At 41.4% G+C, this 18,459-nt stretch overlaps 1 protein-coding gene across 1 annotated transcript in view; it reads right to left on the bottom strand.

Annotated features, from left to right (window-relative positions):
* Window positions 1-18,459, bottom strand: part of SDK1 (sidekick cell adhesion molecule 1) — a 417,731-nt gene that overhangs the window by 61,079 nt on the left and 338,193 nt on the right. Inside the window, exons 25-29 of the mRNA XM_075718433.1 lie at window positions 18,002-18,239; window positions 11,966-12,081; window positions 11,500-11,689; window positions 9,402-9,500; window positions 946-1,140 (exon numbers count right to left, since the gene is read on the bottom strand). Coding sequence (XP_075574548.1) covers window positions 946-1,140; window positions 9,402-9,500; window positions 11,500-11,689; window positions 11,966-12,081; window positions 18,002-18,239 — 838 coding nt within the window. The remainder of the gene's footprint in view (window positions 1-945; window positions 1,141-9,401; window positions 9,501-11,499; window positions 11,690-11,965; window positions 12,082-18,001; window positions 18,240-18,459) is intronic.

Genomic DNA, 18,459 nt, shown 5'->3' on the forward strand with positions numbered 1-18,459 from the left:
AGTTTTGACTTTGCCAGCTCAAGAGACCAGATATATGCTTTGCAGGAGAACATGGCATTGGTACAAGACCAGAGGAAATCCCCACACTCCTGTTCTCTACCAGTATATTCTCTTTAGCTCTGAATTGAAAATAGAAAATAAAATCTTCATGCACAAGCGAAAAATATAATTTTTCTAACTGGCAGCTCTACAGATCCGTTCTAAGACTTGAAGAATTGAGCAGTTACTTGAGCCAAAGCATTAGAAACAAGCAATGATGCAGAGCGGATTCTGTAATACCTTATAGGTCTTTCACATTTTGATACATTTGGTATCTAAGCATCTGGTTACATTTATACACATGTAACTCCTGCCTTCTTCAAGTAGGTTCCCTACAGAACAGAATTTGATTGGAGATTCAGAATGCGAATAACCAATTTATGGCTGATGCAAGAAGCAGAAAAATTCTGGGCGATCCAGATGCAAACACTCTGCTCAAGTGTGAGGCAGTGAAAGGCCAGAGTAATTACTAACACATTAGGTCAGGACTGAGGCACAATGGAGGAGCCGTGGAGAAATTCTGCAACATCACCGCCTCTCATTTTGTGTTCCCTAATCAATATAATTCATCCATCACTTACTTTCTTAAGATTGCAATCTTTCTAGAAAACAAGAGCGCCAAAAAAAAGATCTGACTGCAGAAGGAGGCTGCATAAGGCCAATACAGCAGCTGATGGAAAAATCAATCTCCAACAGCGCGGCAGGTTAGAAGAACTGTGTCTCATAAAAGTCTGTCTTGCTCACCAGGTTTCTCAAATCATGATGTTGCTATGGTTTGGGGCAGGTTTATGGGGTGAGAAGGAGGAGGTGTACAGGCTGTAGCCTGTTATTAAAATTCCCCTAAGTGCAGCACAGGCTCCAAGGCATGTAACAGAAAGCACCTCAACCTGTGGCTGCAAGCATTACCTCTTTTTTCTGTTGTGATCACTGTGGCTTCCAGAGGCTCCCCCCAGCCCTGCCTGGTCTTGGCAGATGTCCGAAAGATGTATGCTGACTCAGGGGTGAGATCTGTAGCGGTAAACTGCCTGACTGTTGAGCCAACCTCCACCGTCGTGAACTTGTTAGGGCTGCTGCTGGCCAGACGGTAGGCAATCTGATACCCTGAAATCACGGCATCAACAAGAGAGAGAAAAAGTGTTAGGATTTTTTTCTAGCAGGGACAAAAGAGCACAAAAACCTATCAGTTTATCATAATTACTTGCTTATCCAAGACCAGAACAGAGTAATTTACTTCCTCTAGTGTTATAAAACTCTGCTATATGGCAGCCCTCCCCCAGTCAGGCGCCGTACCTTGTGAGGGAAATCACACACCATGGCGCACATAAGGACCTACTCAGTATTATCTGCCACAAAACTGATTTCACTTTCCATCTTTTATACCAACAAGATACAAAACCAGTTTAATCTTTCCTGAGCATACCGGTACCTTTTTGGGAAGGCAAAGGAACAAGCAGAGTCTGTGCAATTCATGTCACCTGGTTTCAGCTCGGTTTCAGCATTCCACCCAAGTGCGCGCACACGCACACACACGCATGTGTATGCACACACACTCACACGCTGTTTTGCCCTCTCACAGTTTCAGCATTGGCTCAAACTAAAGGTTCTTCAGGTGCAGAGCAGCTGGATTGCCCAAACCGTGCAGCCTTCATACCGCTCAAGTAAAGGCTTGCTCCTGCTTTTTGCACTTGCCTTTTTCTCAGCTCTCCCACTGCCCTGTAACCGTACAGTGAGTGCCAGAACTGCCAATAAGAGCATCCTTCTGTCATTCAACATTGCTGCCCTTGCCCACAGCCCAAGGAAGCAGCCTGCAAGCTGTGAGGTCCTGCTTCAACTATGCGGCACTTAATAATCAATTTTCTTGATGCCTGTAAGTGATAACCCCCATTCCAACCTGCCTGGCAATTAGGAGTTCACAGTTTAGCCTGTATTATTAATGATCCAACTGTGCGAAGGAGGGCTTCCAGAGTTCTCATGCACCACTAGCAACAACTGTCCCCCAAAGAGGATCTGCCAAATGTTCAAATCCATTCTGTAAACCCAGCAATTGATCCAGGCTCTCACTTCTGGAGCTCAATGGTAACTTTCAGTCCAGATGCTGACTTCCAAAATCAATTAATACCAGAACTGGTGTGGGGCTTTATTGCCCAAGCTGAATACAGTTGTACGATTAAACGCTTCATGGAGTTACACAGGGCAGAGGGCAGCCAACAAATCCAAATCAAACCAGCTGAAAACAAAACAGTCATGACATGATTCTGCCAACCCTCTGCTCATCCTCCGAATGACAAAGGGGTCTGCAGCACCTGAGACCATCTCTTTCTCTTGGAATTAATATCCCAGCTAGAGTTTGAACTCCCACCACATTTTGGCTGTAACAAGAACAAGGGGAGCCAAACCTGGCGCGCTTCATTCGTGAAGGTCAGTGCACGAAAACTGAGGTTTTTATCTTACCTGTGGCTATTAGACAAAATCAATGACATTTATTTCCCACTGTGAATATGCAACAATTGCCACATGCCCACTCGCAGAAAAGGCACAAACAGAGCTCCTGCGCTCTACTGAACGAATGCCATACTTGCGTGTGGTGCACGCTGTCACGAACAGTGGAATTTAATTGGGATACAGATGGTATTAATTTTGGTGTGCTGACTCTCACAGTGCTGCTGACAATGCACCAGCATTTCCTTGTCCTTTTTTCTTTGGCAGCTGCTGGGGGATGTGGGGCAACAGCCACAGCTGCCTCAACATGGAACAAATTTGCACCAACACCTCGAAGAGGGACTTGGCTTTTCTGAGCACCTGTGACTTCAGCCCGAGCTCCCACAGGCTGCAGTTACAAACGGGTTTGGGTAGAGAGGTGATTCACTGAAGTGCCTTAACACGCTCCAGGCACCCACGTTTGAAAATGGGCACCAGCAGCGAAAAGCTCCCAGCGCCCGAGCGGGCTTGCCTCGTGCTGCCTGGGGTACCCTCACACAACGCGGTAGTTGGTGCGTCAGGCGTATTCCTACAGCAACATTTTCACAGCTGGGTGGATAGCATTAGACTCCTAGATAAAAAGTGGCCTGATTTTTCAGAGCTCCTGAGCATGCTTAGATCTCAGCAAAGTCTTAGGGTCTTACACTTTGAACATTTTGTTTTTCCACCTGCAAACTACCTCCTTTTATTCATGGCACCAGCTCTCCCATTACTGGTCCAATATATTTCACCAAAGTATTTCTGCATCTTTAGTACTACAGTATTTTGATCTTTTTTTAAAGTCTACATAAAGACAGCTAGCAATGGGGAGAAGGAATGGATACACTACGATCTTTTTTTATTTATACAGATGTGAAGAACGCGGGAATGAAAACCCCGGTGCAGGATCTCAATAATGGGGAAAAATAGTCAAATAAAAGCACTGGGGAAATTTTTACAGCAGCAGAAAAGATGAAGGAAGAAGCAACTAAGATGGCTAAAGAAGTTTGATAAAGGGACATAAGACGCAAAGAATAAGACCTGGAGGGAAACAGAGAATATTAAAAGAATAGAAAAGTTGATTTATCTAGTTATTAAAAGATAAGTATGATATCTGGGACACATCCTTGTCGAGCAATTTCCTCTCTTTTCTAAACCTTTGTAAAATATAAAGTGTAGTTAAAATGTAAGGAGGGAATAGGAAGATAACTATTTACTGCTAAATGGTGGTACTCATGCTGGAAAGCCAATTACAAACATGCTCAGATTAGGCAAAGGAACACATACATATCTAGGCCATTATAATAACTTACACAAGAGTGGTTCCTTGGCTAGTGTAAAAACTAATTTAGCCATGAGAAAGAAGAAATCACTTGTCACAGCCTGTCTCTCTGACAGGCTCCACAAACTCAATTTCAATGCATCCCTGTGAAAAACAGTATCAGTTCTCACTGTCCTCTCCTACATCTGCTGTGTTGGCTGACAGTCTGGGTAAATATCTATTTTCCTGGATATCTCAGGCAGAGTTTACACAACCAGAGCCGTCACTTTTATATATTTTCTCAGGAACTCAACACTTCCCTTGGTCTGATTCAAAGGTACATAGCCAACCTCTGCACCTGAACTCAGCTCGCTCTTTTTGCTACCTACAAACCACCTGAGAGATACCCAGGATCTTAATTTTGATCTCCTACATCACCTTCTCCTATTGGACAGTTTGGGACAACCAGGATACATACTGCCATAAAAAGCGTCGTTTTTCTTTTTTGCCTGAGTGACACAGAAGATGCAGTATTTAAACCATAGCTTGGATAATAATTGGGACTAATGCAAGATCAAAAAGATAAAATTATTAAGTTGATGAATTTCAGCAACAAGGGATGGGAGAAGACAGGAAATGTTAAGTGAAATCAAACGAGGCAAATCAATAGAGGTAAATGGAAAGTGTTCAAAGAGAAATTAATGCATGCTTGAGGGCTATAAGAGCCAATAACTGTACTTGCTGGAGTGGAGGAATAAGGAAACTTCCTTCCCTTACAAGATTCTGACAATAAGATGTTACAGATATCTTAGATTAAAAAAAAAAAAAAAATCACAGGTCATGAATGAAAGTAAAACCTTTAAAAGGTGATCAGAGCAAACTTTTTGAGAAAGAAATATCTTACAGAATATGAAGTATCTGGATGTTCAATAAGAATTCATATTGTTTTCTTAAATTTTCTATTTTTTCCCCCCATATAGCATTAGATCCCAAATCTCTTCTGCTATTGGGAGTTCGGTGCTTCACCAGGCCAAAACAGCATAAAAAAAGCCCTGAAAGATCAACTCCTCAGGAGTGTGTTTATTCATTGAAAGTAGGCTTATTTTTGCATTAGCATCTTTTTAAGTATTTTTTGCACAACTGCGAGCAGTTTCATGAGCTACGCTTTCTGAACACAATAAATGGCAACAGTCTGAACTGCCTGTTAAATTTTAGGTCATTGTAACACAACCAGTGGATTCCCCAAAGCAAACAGGCAGGAAGACGACAACACACCATGAATATAAAAAAGCTTTCAAGCTCATCACCATACAAAGCCCTTCAGAACTGACAGCACCCGTTCATGCAGGCCATGGTGCAGCAGAGATACATACAAACACTTATTAATTTGTCACAGAACTTAGGGAAAGCCAACTGATATTGGGAGGTTACGGTCTGCCTAGTGGAGCAGCAATCCAGTTTGTTGATTTTACTGCTTATCTCTTTAAGGGCCAGCGGGTGTGCAAATGCAGTCTAGGATCAAAATATGAATTTGCAAACATGGATTACATCCAATTTTGGTTCTAATTCTCACTGGAGTTCTTACATTCTTTTGCAATAAGCTTCAGGTAAACGCTAAATACAAGGATACAGTGAGGAATACTAACCAGGGCCTGGAAGGATGCGGGTTGAGCTCTCCTTTTCAGAGGAAGCTCATAGCTAGAAGTGCACATATGCACATTAATGCATCGTTTTTCTTTAACAGTATTTGACGGAACTGTGTTGGGTGCTAGCCGAACTGAGTGCAGAAAAGAAGACAGAGTGAAGCCTCAGATGGTTAGCATAACATTCCCAAAAGGAGAAATGGAAATATCTAGCAGTCTTCCACAGCAAAATATTTAAACAAACAAACAAGTGTTTTTCCCTCTTGGTGCCTGCCAGTATTTCATCCTGCTAATCTCTCTCTGAAATGCTAGAACATGTTTTGATATAGATTACAAAAATGTTAGCTGCAAAGGTGCTTGTATACTCGGAGGACAAAGCTAGCAGAGCAGGAACATTAGTTCAAAGGCTCCGAATATAAGTTGCTCTTGCAAAGCAAGTATTTTTTTTCTTTCCAACCCCACCAGTGAACAGAAGGGCACTGCGCAAAATTACATTAACTTATTTTTTTCTAACAACTCCGCTGCTCTTGACTGTGGTGGTTACAATGGTGTTTTGAAAGTTCATTACAGTAATGAGATTTAAAAGGTGTACAGGAAAAAAATAAACTTGTAACCTTTACTTAGAATGCTACACATTGGTTTTCATCTGTTTCTGAAGCACTTCTCACTTCTTAGAAAAGATCACAGAAGTACCCAGCATGAGTAATTTTTACTTTTTCTTTCTGACATTGGTAGCTAACTACTTCCTCCATGAACCTCAATGTTTCTACTATTGAAAAAATAAAAGCGTGCGAACTGTTAAATAAAGACAATGAACTTCAAAGAGGTGGACTCAGGGGAACTGGCAGGTAATGTCCCCCTCGGAAGGAATTCTAAGTGAAAAGGAATTCAGGTGAGCTGACGGTTTTAAAAGAGACAAGAAAAAGGTACAACTGTCCCAATGCAGACAAAAGATGTTAAGAGGCCAGAATGTTTGCATTCAGAGCTCACTAATGACTTGAAAATCAAAACTGAATTGGACAAAAGTTGAAACAGGACACATGTCTAAGGGAGTGTATAAATAGACAGCACAAGCATGTAGGGACAAGATCAGAACGGCTAAAGTGCAAAGTGAGTTATAACTTAAAGGGCATCAAAGGCAATGAGAAATATTTTATAAATACATTAGAAATCCGTGAGACAGGAGGAGGACAGCTCAACTAGTGGGAAGAAGAGATGAGCGCAAGACAGATGAGACAGAAAAGAATGGAAGGCTGATACTTCTCTTGCTTCATTTTCACACACACAAAAAAGTTGATGCTGGCTAGATACTTAACACAAATTAAAACTGACAACAATATAAGCAGGCTAGAATAGAGAGCAGGTTAACGAATATTTAGTTGAGCTAGATGTAATCAAGTCAGAAAGGCCTGATGAAATTTGCCCCGCAGTGCTTATATAACTAGCTGGAGCCATCTCCAAATAATTAGTGATTATCTTCAAGAGCTTGTGGAGGACAGGTGACATCCCAGAACATTACAGAAGGGCAAACAGAGGATCCTATCTTTTAAAATGAGGAAAGACCAACCAGAGGAATTATGGACAAATCAAACGAAAGTTCAATACCCAGAAAGGTCCTGGAAAAAAATATGAGTCAACACATGAGCATCCATGAGGATAATGAAGTGCCAAGAAACAGCCAATATATATTTGTCTGGAGCAAATAATAAATATCAAATAATCTATTTTCCATTTTGACAGTGTAATTGGCCAGGTGGGAAGAGTAGATACGATCCACATCGACTTTAAGTAAGGCTTTAATATGGTTGCACACAGCCCCATCAAAAGCAAACAAGAGAATCAGAATCTAAGAAAACTACTACACATTTGGACTTGAATACTTTAAAAAAAAAAAAAAAGTCAGATGTTGTTATCACTAGTTTGCTAACAAACTGGGAGGACATATTAAGTAAGCTCTCATGAGACCTTCATGAATGAGTTTGGTTCTGTTCAATATTTTCATTAATGACCTGGCTGATGGAATTGCCTGCCTACTTGCGAACTCCAAAAATGAAACCAAAGTGTGAGTGGCTGTGTGCACTTTAGAGGACAAGAGTGTCATTTAAAGTGATCTTGATAATGAGGAGAGATGGTCTGGAATCAGTAAAATGAAATTCAATAAAGGCACCAGCAAATTATCACACTTAAAAAGAAAAAGCTTAATGTACATTTAAAAGAGGGACTGACTGACCTGGAAGTGTACTGCAGAAAAAGGGGAGGAATTAATAGTGGGTCGTAAACCTACTTAGTTACACCATCAGTGTTGCAAAAAAGTCAAGTCGGGACTGTATCAAGTATCCTGGGAGGTATTACTGGGAATGGACCGTGCAAGACATCAGAAACAGCAGTCTACATGCTAAGCATGCCAGGCATTCTTTAAGGGACACCCTTCCCCTTTCCCTCCAACCCTTCATTTGTATGATTTTATCATCAACGTAGTGGCACTAAGTAAGAACCAACTGAGAAGGGGAAGCATTGCACAAAGCACTCTGCAAAGACAAAATAAAAGAGAGTTCCTACTCCACTGAGCTTGCATCTTCAGCAAATAAAGCTGACAAAGTGCAGCAACATGAGACATTGGAACACAGTCGGGAGAGCAAAATCTCTTTTGTACTTTCTCATCATTTCTATCAAATGATTTTTTTTTCCTCCTTAACCACATCCTGTGATTCAAATCCCAATCTCAACTGTGAGCAAGCTTCTAGGACACACAGTCACTTAAAAAAAAAGCAACAAATCAAACCCACAAGACAACCTGGAAGCCGAGCTTCCTTGAGCTGCAGAGAAACCCTGCGTGGATCTGTCTCTGACAGCTAACCGCTGCCAAGCTTCACACAGACTCTTTCTCATGCTCAGAAAATCCCTGCAGCGTCTGCCTTCAGATCCCATTCGATGATTTCCCTGCATCTTCAGGCGTCAGGATCACCCCCTGAGCACTTTGGGAAACGATGCACCTGAACAAACACTTTGAGTTCTCGACTCAAGATTTACATGCAGTGCAAGACCAGTCCTTTATTTAAAGGGATGCCACCAACGCAGTAGCATTTGAAATAGGCACCCTCCGCTCAACAGTGAAGGCTTTAGGAAATATCGCTAAAAGACTACACGCAAGCCTGAATGATGGCAGTGAAATTAGAAGCAGAAAGGCCTGGCAGACTGAGAACTAAACAAAACCCCAAAGCATTCATTTCTCTTTTTTTTTTTTTCCCCACAATTGAGAGACAAATCTTTATTCGCCAGCTAGAACTACTGTAAAATGTGTTTAACATCAGCAGAGAACACAAAATTGCTGGGTAACTATTACCTACTTTAATTTTAGAGGCAAGAATGGATTTTTACATTGTAAAAGTCTTCACGTTTTAATACAAGTAGCTGCTGGTGTACACATTGCAAAGGCAACCCAAGAGTTATGAGAGCAGGAAGGTAAAGAGGTTTTTGATTTTTCATGAATTTCTGTCATCCCTTGCTGCCCCTATTTCCCCGTGATGAAAAGCCAAATGTGAATTAACTCCTTGTGACCTGACAGACAGTATTATCCAAAGGAAGCAATAAAACAGAAGCACACGTGAAATGTTGGGCGTGCCCAGAAAAGGCAGATGGGAGGGAAGGAAAATCCAGCTCTCCCCTGCTGCAGCTCAACAGGCAGGATGCCCAACAGCCAGCCGAGCGGGTTACAAACCCAAATGCAGATGGGAAGAGAGATGACAATTCAAACACAGTGCCATGAATGACATGTAATTCTGACTCAGGAAAACGCGCACCATGGAGCCGGGCAGACTTTTCCTCACCGCAAGGTACCATGTCTCACAGCTGACACTGACAGATTTTCTTTTCTTTAGCCACAGATTTGCTTATGTGCGGTTTCTAATCCAACTTGCAAGGGGAAGGAAAACCCAACAGCCGGGCCTTGCTCTGATCTCCAGCCCTCTCCTTCCAGCCTTGGGCTTGCTGCTCCCTCTTACCCAGAATAATTCCATTGGGCTCCTCTGGCGGCTGCCAAACAATCCGTACGGATGTCAGCCTCACCTCGGGGAACACCAGCCTCACGGGCGGCCCGGGGGCTGGAAAGAAAAACAGAGATCGTGCTAGCAAGCATTGCATGTCAGAGGAATTACAAGTTCTCTGCTCACCTTACACAGAAGGCAGCTCAAGCTGCATCTCACCAATACCAAGCAGACAGCTAGGAGTACCTGAGCACATACATAATATAAATTTATTCTGAGGAATCCTGTCCATGGCCAAATGCCTCCAGCACCCACAGACAGCAAACAACACAGAACCAGTGTACCCTACAGTGTTTTACCGCACCTGTGAAATGCGTTTAGCAGCACGCTCTGACGAAGGAGTTCTGACCTCTGCGAGAGCTATCTCCCAGCAGCGCAGCGGGGAGTCCCTGCGAGCCGGCCGCATCACCGCTAGGTAACTGATTACATACTATGAAGCAAGTCACCGAGCTGCCTTTACAGAGAGTTATGTGTCAGCTTAATCTGCTTCATACCTATTGGAACTGAATAATATCTCCTCTCTGTGTCATCAGCACCAGCTTTGAACTGCCTTCTGATTTTACATGTGAATTTTAAACGCTTAGGTCTGGGCAGGAGGACCTGAGGCAGGTGAGATGCACATTATTTCAGGCGGCTGGTAGCTGCACTGACCACCCCAGGTTCACAAGGTGAGGAGATGCTCGTTCATACATTAGCATCTGCAAAATTTCCCCTTCAGCACAATTTCCACCTGCATTACCCCTGATGATACTTTTAATTAAGTTGAGCCCAGAGGAGACACAACATATTTATGTCAGGGGTATGAAGATGGAAGAACAATTTGTATCATTTGCCAACATGCACTTAAGGAGGGAACTGCTATAATGGGGTTATCTAAAACAAACAGTTTTAAATATTTCTCATTATAGTCCGATATGCACGTTTCAGTAAATGCTTTTGCTCTCCCTGCAGAGTTCTGCTAACAGTAATTTCTCTTTGTTTCCTTTCAAAGAAAAGCCAAGTCCCCACCCAGGCAGCGTGCTGAGAAATGGCTAAAACGATGTCAGGGAGCTGCTGTCCCTGCTCCCGTCCCTGCATGCTCTTACTCCTTCCCTGTGCTCCACAGAAAATGTCTTGTTAAGCCAGAAGTCCGAATGTGTTTTCAGCCCAACCAAATTACCTTAATGAAGCTGCTTGTAGAAACCAATGTTTATTCCATTACTATTGAGAAGATTTGGATGAAAAAAAAGAGACTTTTTTTTGTTGTTCATCTTCATTGGGAAAAATATACAGAAGCCTGCCACACTGATATTAACCTTTATTTAATACCGAAAAGGTAATGAAACTAAAAGTAACTTTAGCATCCGCAAAGCCAAAAATATTTTAAGAGTTGAACTAAATTTCTGTAAAACCCCATCAGCAGGAATGCTCCCACCACACTGATGTGTTCAGACAGCACTGGGGCGTGGGGCTCGCTTGGGTTCCTTCAACACAAACTGCACTCAGGAGTCCCTGAGCTCATGGGACGTGCCGGAGGCAGTTGCAAAAGGAAGCTGGTATGATTGGCTTGCAGGATCAGTGCCTTATTCTTTTGGGAAAAAACTGAGAATGGATCACTGAAGTTGCAAATTCCATATCTCTCCTTCAGTCCAATCAGACACAGATTTGTTTATTGCTTTCAATTGCAGCACTCTACCTTTTTTTTTTTTTTAGAGCATGATTGAACTTCAATAGCAATTTATAATTGGGCTCTAAAAATTGTCTTCAACAGAAATTGTCTATGCTGAGCTTCAGAATACAATTTTAGAAGTTTTTTTTCCTCTTCATCAGCTGCAGGGAAAGAGGAGACTGGGGACTCTGGTTTTCTGTGTTTTTGCCAAATCCTCAGCCCATGACCAATGGAATGGTGTTGAGTTATACTAGGTAGGGACCAAGTACTTTAGGTTCAAAGTTGAAAAAAAAAGAAAATCCAAATAGCCTTAGTTTGGGCTGTTGTCTACACTTGCATCGCTAAAAGAAAGCAGTGTTAAAAGGTTGGATCAAATAAGATACTTATTTTGGTAACCTCTAAACTTACCGTCGTCCTTGGTTCTTTCTATAACTGCAGGAGAGCTGGGGACTCCGTCTCCGATACGAGTGAATGCCAGTACCTGGATCTCATAAAGCACGTATTTCCGCAAGCCAGACAGCAGGAAAGACTGAGTGTGGTTACCTCTTACTATTTGGCTCTTTGGTTCAGAGTCTAAATCTTTTGCTTTGAACAGTATCTGCAAAATAAATGTATATGAAATATACAGAGAAAAAGATTGTTACATGAGGACTGAAAAGAGGGGTGGGCATTTTAGATTCCTCCTTTTCACAAAATATAAAATGAGATTGTATTCACCAGTCACCCCTTTAAAAACCAGCACACTTGCTATATCTTCTCGAGCTGATTTGTGAATAACACAAATATCCAGCAGGTGAATAATAACTAACAAATACAAAAACATATCCAGGTAATGCATTGAAAATTAAGTAAGCATGAAACTCCAGTTGCATACCTTGTAACCCAGGATGAGACCATTCTGCTCAGGCTCAGGGACTGCGGTCCATGTCAGAAGGATCTGGGTTGAACTCACGGCTTCAGCAGAGACGTTCTCAGGAGGAGCGGAGGGAACTGGAATCACACGGCATAGCCAAAACCAGAAATGAGTAAGACATACCAGATAATTCTGCTCCATCTCCCTATCTGCTTGGGATTGTTTCAGGATCCCATAGAAGAGTATTCAAATCCAAAAGGACTAGAATAGGTTCTAGACAATCCCTTCTTCTCTTGTATTCATTCTACACCTTCTTTATATTTCAGCCTGCTTTGCAATTTCTTGCCAGTTCATCTCAGAAATCTCAACGTTTCTACAGAGACAAACATTTAATACTAATCAGTGTCTACAGATAGACAGTAAATATAGACAGAGATAAATAAATTTCAGGTTCTAGGTATTTGCAGTAATCAGAATCAAGTTTAAATTGCTGGACTTCTACAGAAGTCTGTCTCCTAGTATTTCTTTCCTATACATTTCATTTCCCTATGCCAAAAGCTAGAAATCTTTATGAATGGGAGTTTATCTTATGGTACGATCTGTTCTAACAGGAAGTTTTACGCCACCCTGGCTTCCTATATTATCTGAAAAGAAATTATAGCATCTTGTCTAGAGTTAGCAATAATTTCAACCACTGGATTGCACTCCCAGTTCAGTAAGAACTTCTTTAACCTCTAAGCCTTTTGATTATGTGATAGTGCTCAACATTTGCAATACATCAATTACAGATGGATACGATAACGCAAGGTGTATTTTCAGGGACTGATACAGTGTAAATGAAAGATATGCCTATTTCATTTATGTTGCAAAATTGGCTCTTATGAAACTAGAAACATCGTTAGAACTGATGGCACAGGAACGCTGTAATTTTCTCCGACTTGAGAGGAGACCAAACTTGCATTTTCTGATGCCATTAAAACTCTAACCGCTGGAGAACAGCAACACAACTGCAAGCTTTTGTAGGCCAGCTTAACAGCATGCTGTGTTATGCAAGCAGAATTTGAGGCTATTTTTAAGAGTTCACATTTTATGCTGCCCTTTTGCTTTTTTTTTTTTTTTTTTTTTCCTGTGGCATTTCCAACATCTGCAGGGTACAATCCTTTCTAAAGCATGATACACCTGTCAGACTTCAAGAGAACATTTCACCAAGTTATGTTACACAAGCACTTATGGACAGTAAGGCTTGATTAGGTCCTGAACATATCACAAAAAGGAGCACAAATCTCTGCCAAAAGTAATGCTTTCCTGGCTGTCCGAATGAAAGAACAGATCTGCTGTTTTGAAGGCGAGCTCCTGAAGCTCCTAGCAACATGAACGAGATAATGAGTGTGACACCAGAATTAATATAAATCGAAAAAAAAACCCCGCACCGCCCCAAACCCTTGTGCACTCAAGGTTAACCGCAGAGATAGTAATTTCTGAAACAATTACCCTGTTACCAATTATTCCGGACATGAGAAACAGAGCACCATCACACAACACTGCAGCAGACTAAAATCCAACTCTTTTTCCCCTCCAACCCTGAAATGCCTTTTATTTTTTTTTTTAAAATCTTCTCTAGATTTATCCCCCACAAGGATATAATTACGTTAAAGGAAAATAGATTGCCAGGAGCCATGAATGTCTTTGGATAGCTGCCATAACTTTATCTGTAGATCTTCACAAAAAGCTACTCCCACATGAATCACTTCTGGAGAGAGAAAGGGTGGAGGTGGGTCGCAGGAACCCAGAATGCGTAGAGGAAAGAAGCCCTTTCCAGCCACATTTATTTTTATTTTATCTGGTTTGAAGCCTTTCAAGAGAGAAAAAGTTTCTTTATTTTACAAATACTTCTTTTCCTCTTTGATCAGCAGCCACGAGATTTCCCGAATTTACAAAAGGTGGAGGCTGTGCCCAGGCTGGCCCTGCGTGCATGCTTGCTTTGAGGTGTGTGTACGATCACACTGCTGGCAGGGGGACTCAAAAGCTAACAAAGGAGAGAATGGTCTATCTGAAGATTTATTAGCCCAGACTCCTCTTAACTCCCAGTGACAGCCAGAGCAGCTAAATGGCCCCTCTCGCTGGAAAGGAATCTAAGCTCAATGCCTGAATGGTACAAATACTTGTGTTCATTGAGTGCGCTTTAATTCTCCCGTTCTCGTATCAGTGTTGCGAATTTTATTCTAATATGGATGTATGAATCCCGGACCTGCAAGTGATATTAGAGATCTTACTGTTGCCAGTCTTTTATCAAGTAACAGACTTTGAGTGACCCTTTAAGAACGAATTGAAACGTAACCTTCATTTCTCTGACCCCTCTCCTCTCTCAGGATATCCTGACTCAAAGAAATTATAGTTTGCTAAGACTAATTAGTGGCTTGAGAGAGACATATAGACCCCTCTTTCCTCTGCAAGCTCCCTTCTCTAATGCTGGTTTCCTTAACTATTGCACTGAAGACTTTGTTATAAGCTCCAAAGCCGAGTTCTCATTAGTAACCCACAAGAACAGTACAGAAGCCAAGCGACAGCGTCCAAAAAAAATCTCAGAGCTTTAACGAAATGAACCGGAAATACTGAACCTAAATGATGAGCTAATCCAGCAAACTGCCAGCTGCACGATGTACTTTAGAAGATCAAACGCAGGAAATTATAGAGTTACTGGCACTTTGCACCGCAACTTCAATAAGAGCTCAAGTTTTTAAGGTTATCTGTGTTGGCATCTAAGATCATGCGTCCTCTTTCTACATCTGACATAGCCATATTCGATATACAGCAAATGATGTTTTATGTCTCTAACTGGGCCAAAAGCAGCTTTTAATAAGCTAGCCTGTATTCTGGCATTCTAAGAAAGCCTGATAGTGGGATGCAGTGGTTCTCTCCACTTTTGCAGCTCATTTTAGCTGAACATCCATCACTTGTTTTTGAAAGTAAAAATTAAGCTGGCATATTGTACATCTGCCGTCAATTAAGAAGTGCAAATTCAGAGCAAGGTTCATGGCAAAAGTAGCGTAGCTGCAGTATGCAACCATTTTGCCTATAAAATTAGATACCGCGGGCCAAATTCTCAGCTTGTATAAACTGACAAATCCCCGCAGTGACATTGGACCACATCTGAATTATCAGCCGATGCTTTATCACACCACAGTAACTGCTTCATGAAGGTCAGCCTCTGAAACATGACGAGATTGATCCTTGCCATAGATATGTGACCATGCTTGTATAGTAGCTGATTTTGTAAGACAAGTGTACGTGTTCATGTAGCTGAATATTAGGAGCCCAAAAATATTAAGGCACTGGGTTAGCCGTATTTGAGATGAATTGTTTGAAAATAAGAGGGTTTATATTTAAAAGGAAGCAGCCCTGTCAAAGTTGTTCTAATACATTAGAGGTCCTCGCATTTTCTTGCTTTCTCTATATTGTACCTAGTCTCATTTTCAATTTATTGAGTGGAAACCGAGCTTGTTACTCTGTGGTTGTTTTACACTGTAAAATTTAATGAGTTATTTAATTTCTAACATTATAAAAACATTTTTGGATTGATAAAACCTGTCCTGTTTAAAAACCCTAATTCATCCCCCTCCATCTTCAGCTGCTTGAAATCTTAACCCAGATTTTCATTTTAGGGTTTCCCAACTGTTTTCTAAGCCTGGGTTACCAAATTCCACAGCATTATTTATTCTCTCATAGCTTCTTTGGTTTCAAGATGTTTTATATTCAAGAGCTTCAGAAACCGGAGAGTACCTGTAACGGCATGCTCCTTTATTGTCAGCATGTGTGCTCAGCTATTAGTGATATGATCACACGGCCGAGAATGAACACAAGTGTCCAAGTACAGCTTTATTTTTAATGAAGATTTTGGACTCCAGTGGCCGCACTGTCATTAGATCCCATGAGCTGATTTAGTGCCCGGGCTCTAACTTAGGCTCCTCGGACAGTGTAAAACACAGAACGGTGAGTTCTGCCAATGAACCACCACGTGATCCTGACCAAGGCACCTCTGGCCAGCTGCGAGGGACGTTTACAATCTGCAGCACCAGGCAAAACCAACTTCCCTAAGTGTCTATCTACAAAATGGAAAAAGAAATACTTAGGACATCTGCTTTTAAAGTACTTTGAAAACATAAGCGTTAAATAGAATTTTTCTCATACTTGAGCAGACAGACCTAAAAATGCTTTGACCTCTCTCTCTGGCTTTAGATACCTTTTATTTGCATTTTAACCCCGTTTGACTGCGCATACAGGTTAACTGCAGGTTAACTGCAGATTCCCTGAAGTTCTCTCGCGCAGCTTGCCGCTATGCCAGTGCTTCTTGTATATTCTAAAACTAAGAAGATATAGCCAAAAGTCTAAGCCCTGACTTGCTCTATTCAAGAAATCAGATGTTAGTATCAAAGAAAACACATGAAAAAAACAAATGAGTCCTTATGGCCTAGATCACAGCTTTGTGTTATTTTGATCCCAGTTTCTGCGTGCCTCCCACAATCAGTTTCAAGTCAACCCTTCTTTTAATACTGCAAGAGAAAATGCCAAATACGCATATAACCTCTGATCTTTAGATGCTGAGCAAGAGAACTATAATCCTAAGGTTTTATGAAATCACTTAATCTTAGTATTTACTACATTTCAAAAGAAGTGTTTGAAGAGCAGTGGAAAGGAGAAAGTGGAGAACACGGTATCTTTTTATTATGATACAGAACACTTCAAAACTGTTTTGTCTGGGTCATGCTATCTCTAACTCCAGCACAAGCGCACCTTGTTTCAAATACCTCTGGCAATAGCTTTCCAATTACTACTTCCCAAAAAGCAACACTTTAATGGCGGGGGATGACTTTGTTTAGCCTTCTCCTCGGCTAGTTCAAAGGATAGTTATCTGAACCAGCAGACCGAACCCTGCCGCGTACAGCACGTTCACGCTTCACACCAAGTAACGCAGCGTGGTACGGAGTGCACAGACATGCATATGTATGTCTATAAGTGTAGGGTACACATAGAATTAAATTCCAAAACATTTTTAATGAAGAAAAATAGGAAAAAAAAAAAAAAAAAAAGAAAAATATCAGTGTTGAAACTTGCATAAATACAGGTCACAAAGAGCTTTTATTATTAAACTTTTAAACTGTACATGTCATCCATTTTGTTATTCACTTGCAATATAAATTTGAATCTATCAGGTGCGTGCAAGGTAGGTTTGAAATAAGTTTGGTGGAATTTAACAGCTAGAGAGCAGCTTTTCAAGATCTGTCTTTACTGTTGCTACTAAGCTAACAATAATTTCCTGTTGCCTGAGATTGAGAGTTTGCTTCTGGTATTTGAAGTGTCTATGCTAGTATGGATAATTCAGCTAGCCAATACAGTACTTGTGCTCTAGGACTATATGCAGGTTATGCCTACATGCAGATTATGGCTATATAGCCTTGTACACACAGTTTTAGAAGGCAGTTTTGAAAGCGTGTCATCAAAAGCTCAGATAATGATTTTATTGCTATATGGGTAATCAGCTCTCTAAAATAACTTGTGCCCTTTTAAGAAATACTTGGTGCTTGAAGTAAAATTTCAGATAACCACGACTCTGAGAAAATCTGCCCCAGCCTGGAAGCAGGGAGGGAAAGAGGGAGACTGAGGGGCAATGGGGTACCAGGGAGGGAGGGAGGGGAAGCATGAGAGACGTGCTCAGCCAGAGAAGGCTGTACGCAAGCTGCTCGTTGTGTTGTCCGCACTGCTGCCAAACAGGGGCAGGAATGGGGAGAGGTTGTTTTGTTTGCTTTAAATAAATAACCTGCAGGTTTATGCATGAAAACAGGGTAGGAATAAAATAAATAAATAACTCCCTCAAAGGTCTACATGTCTTTTTGCCTTCAGTGCATCTAGAGATTGTGGTTTTTTTTTTTTTTTTCTTTTTTCTTTTTTTGCTTGTTGATCCATTAAATCTAAAATGAAAGAAAAGACCTGAACAAAAGGGCAGAAAATGCCGAAGTTCTCAGATGTGTCCTTCACAGCAGACATGGTGCTTTGACTTACCGGACTCCCGTGTACGACCTCTCACTACTTCGCTCCATGGTCCTGCCCCGATGGCATTGAAAGCCTGGATCTGCAGTTCATACTCTGTCCACTCCTCCAGATCTTCAATCGTGTACTCTCTTTCCAGTCGGTCATTAATAACCTTCATCAAGGTGGGAGACTGCAGATCCACATGCCAGTACTTAATCCTGTACCCCACAGACTCTGGATTGCCATTATACTGCGTGTCGGGGAGGGGCTGGCAAATGACACAAAGAAAAGCACAATATTCCTATACAGAACAAATTGCCAGGGCTTTCCAAACTATAGACCAAGGCTGGCTGAACTCATATAAGGCCATAGGAAGGCAAAACAGGTCCAGAGGTTGATTTTTGGTTTTATTTATATTTCACGATCTCTAAATTTCTGTGTTGCTTGAAATTTTCTTTTAATTTTTACCTTAATTTTGAACCAAATAG

This window comes from Pelecanus crispus, chromosome 11 (genome assembly GCF_030463565.1).
Source record: "Pelecanus crispus isolate bPelCri1 chromosome 11, bPelCri1.pri, whole genome shotgun sequence".
In the NCBI taxonomy this organism is placed as follows: Eukaryota; Metazoa; Chordata; class Aves; order Pelecaniformes; family Pelecanidae; genus Pelecanus; species Pelecanus crispus.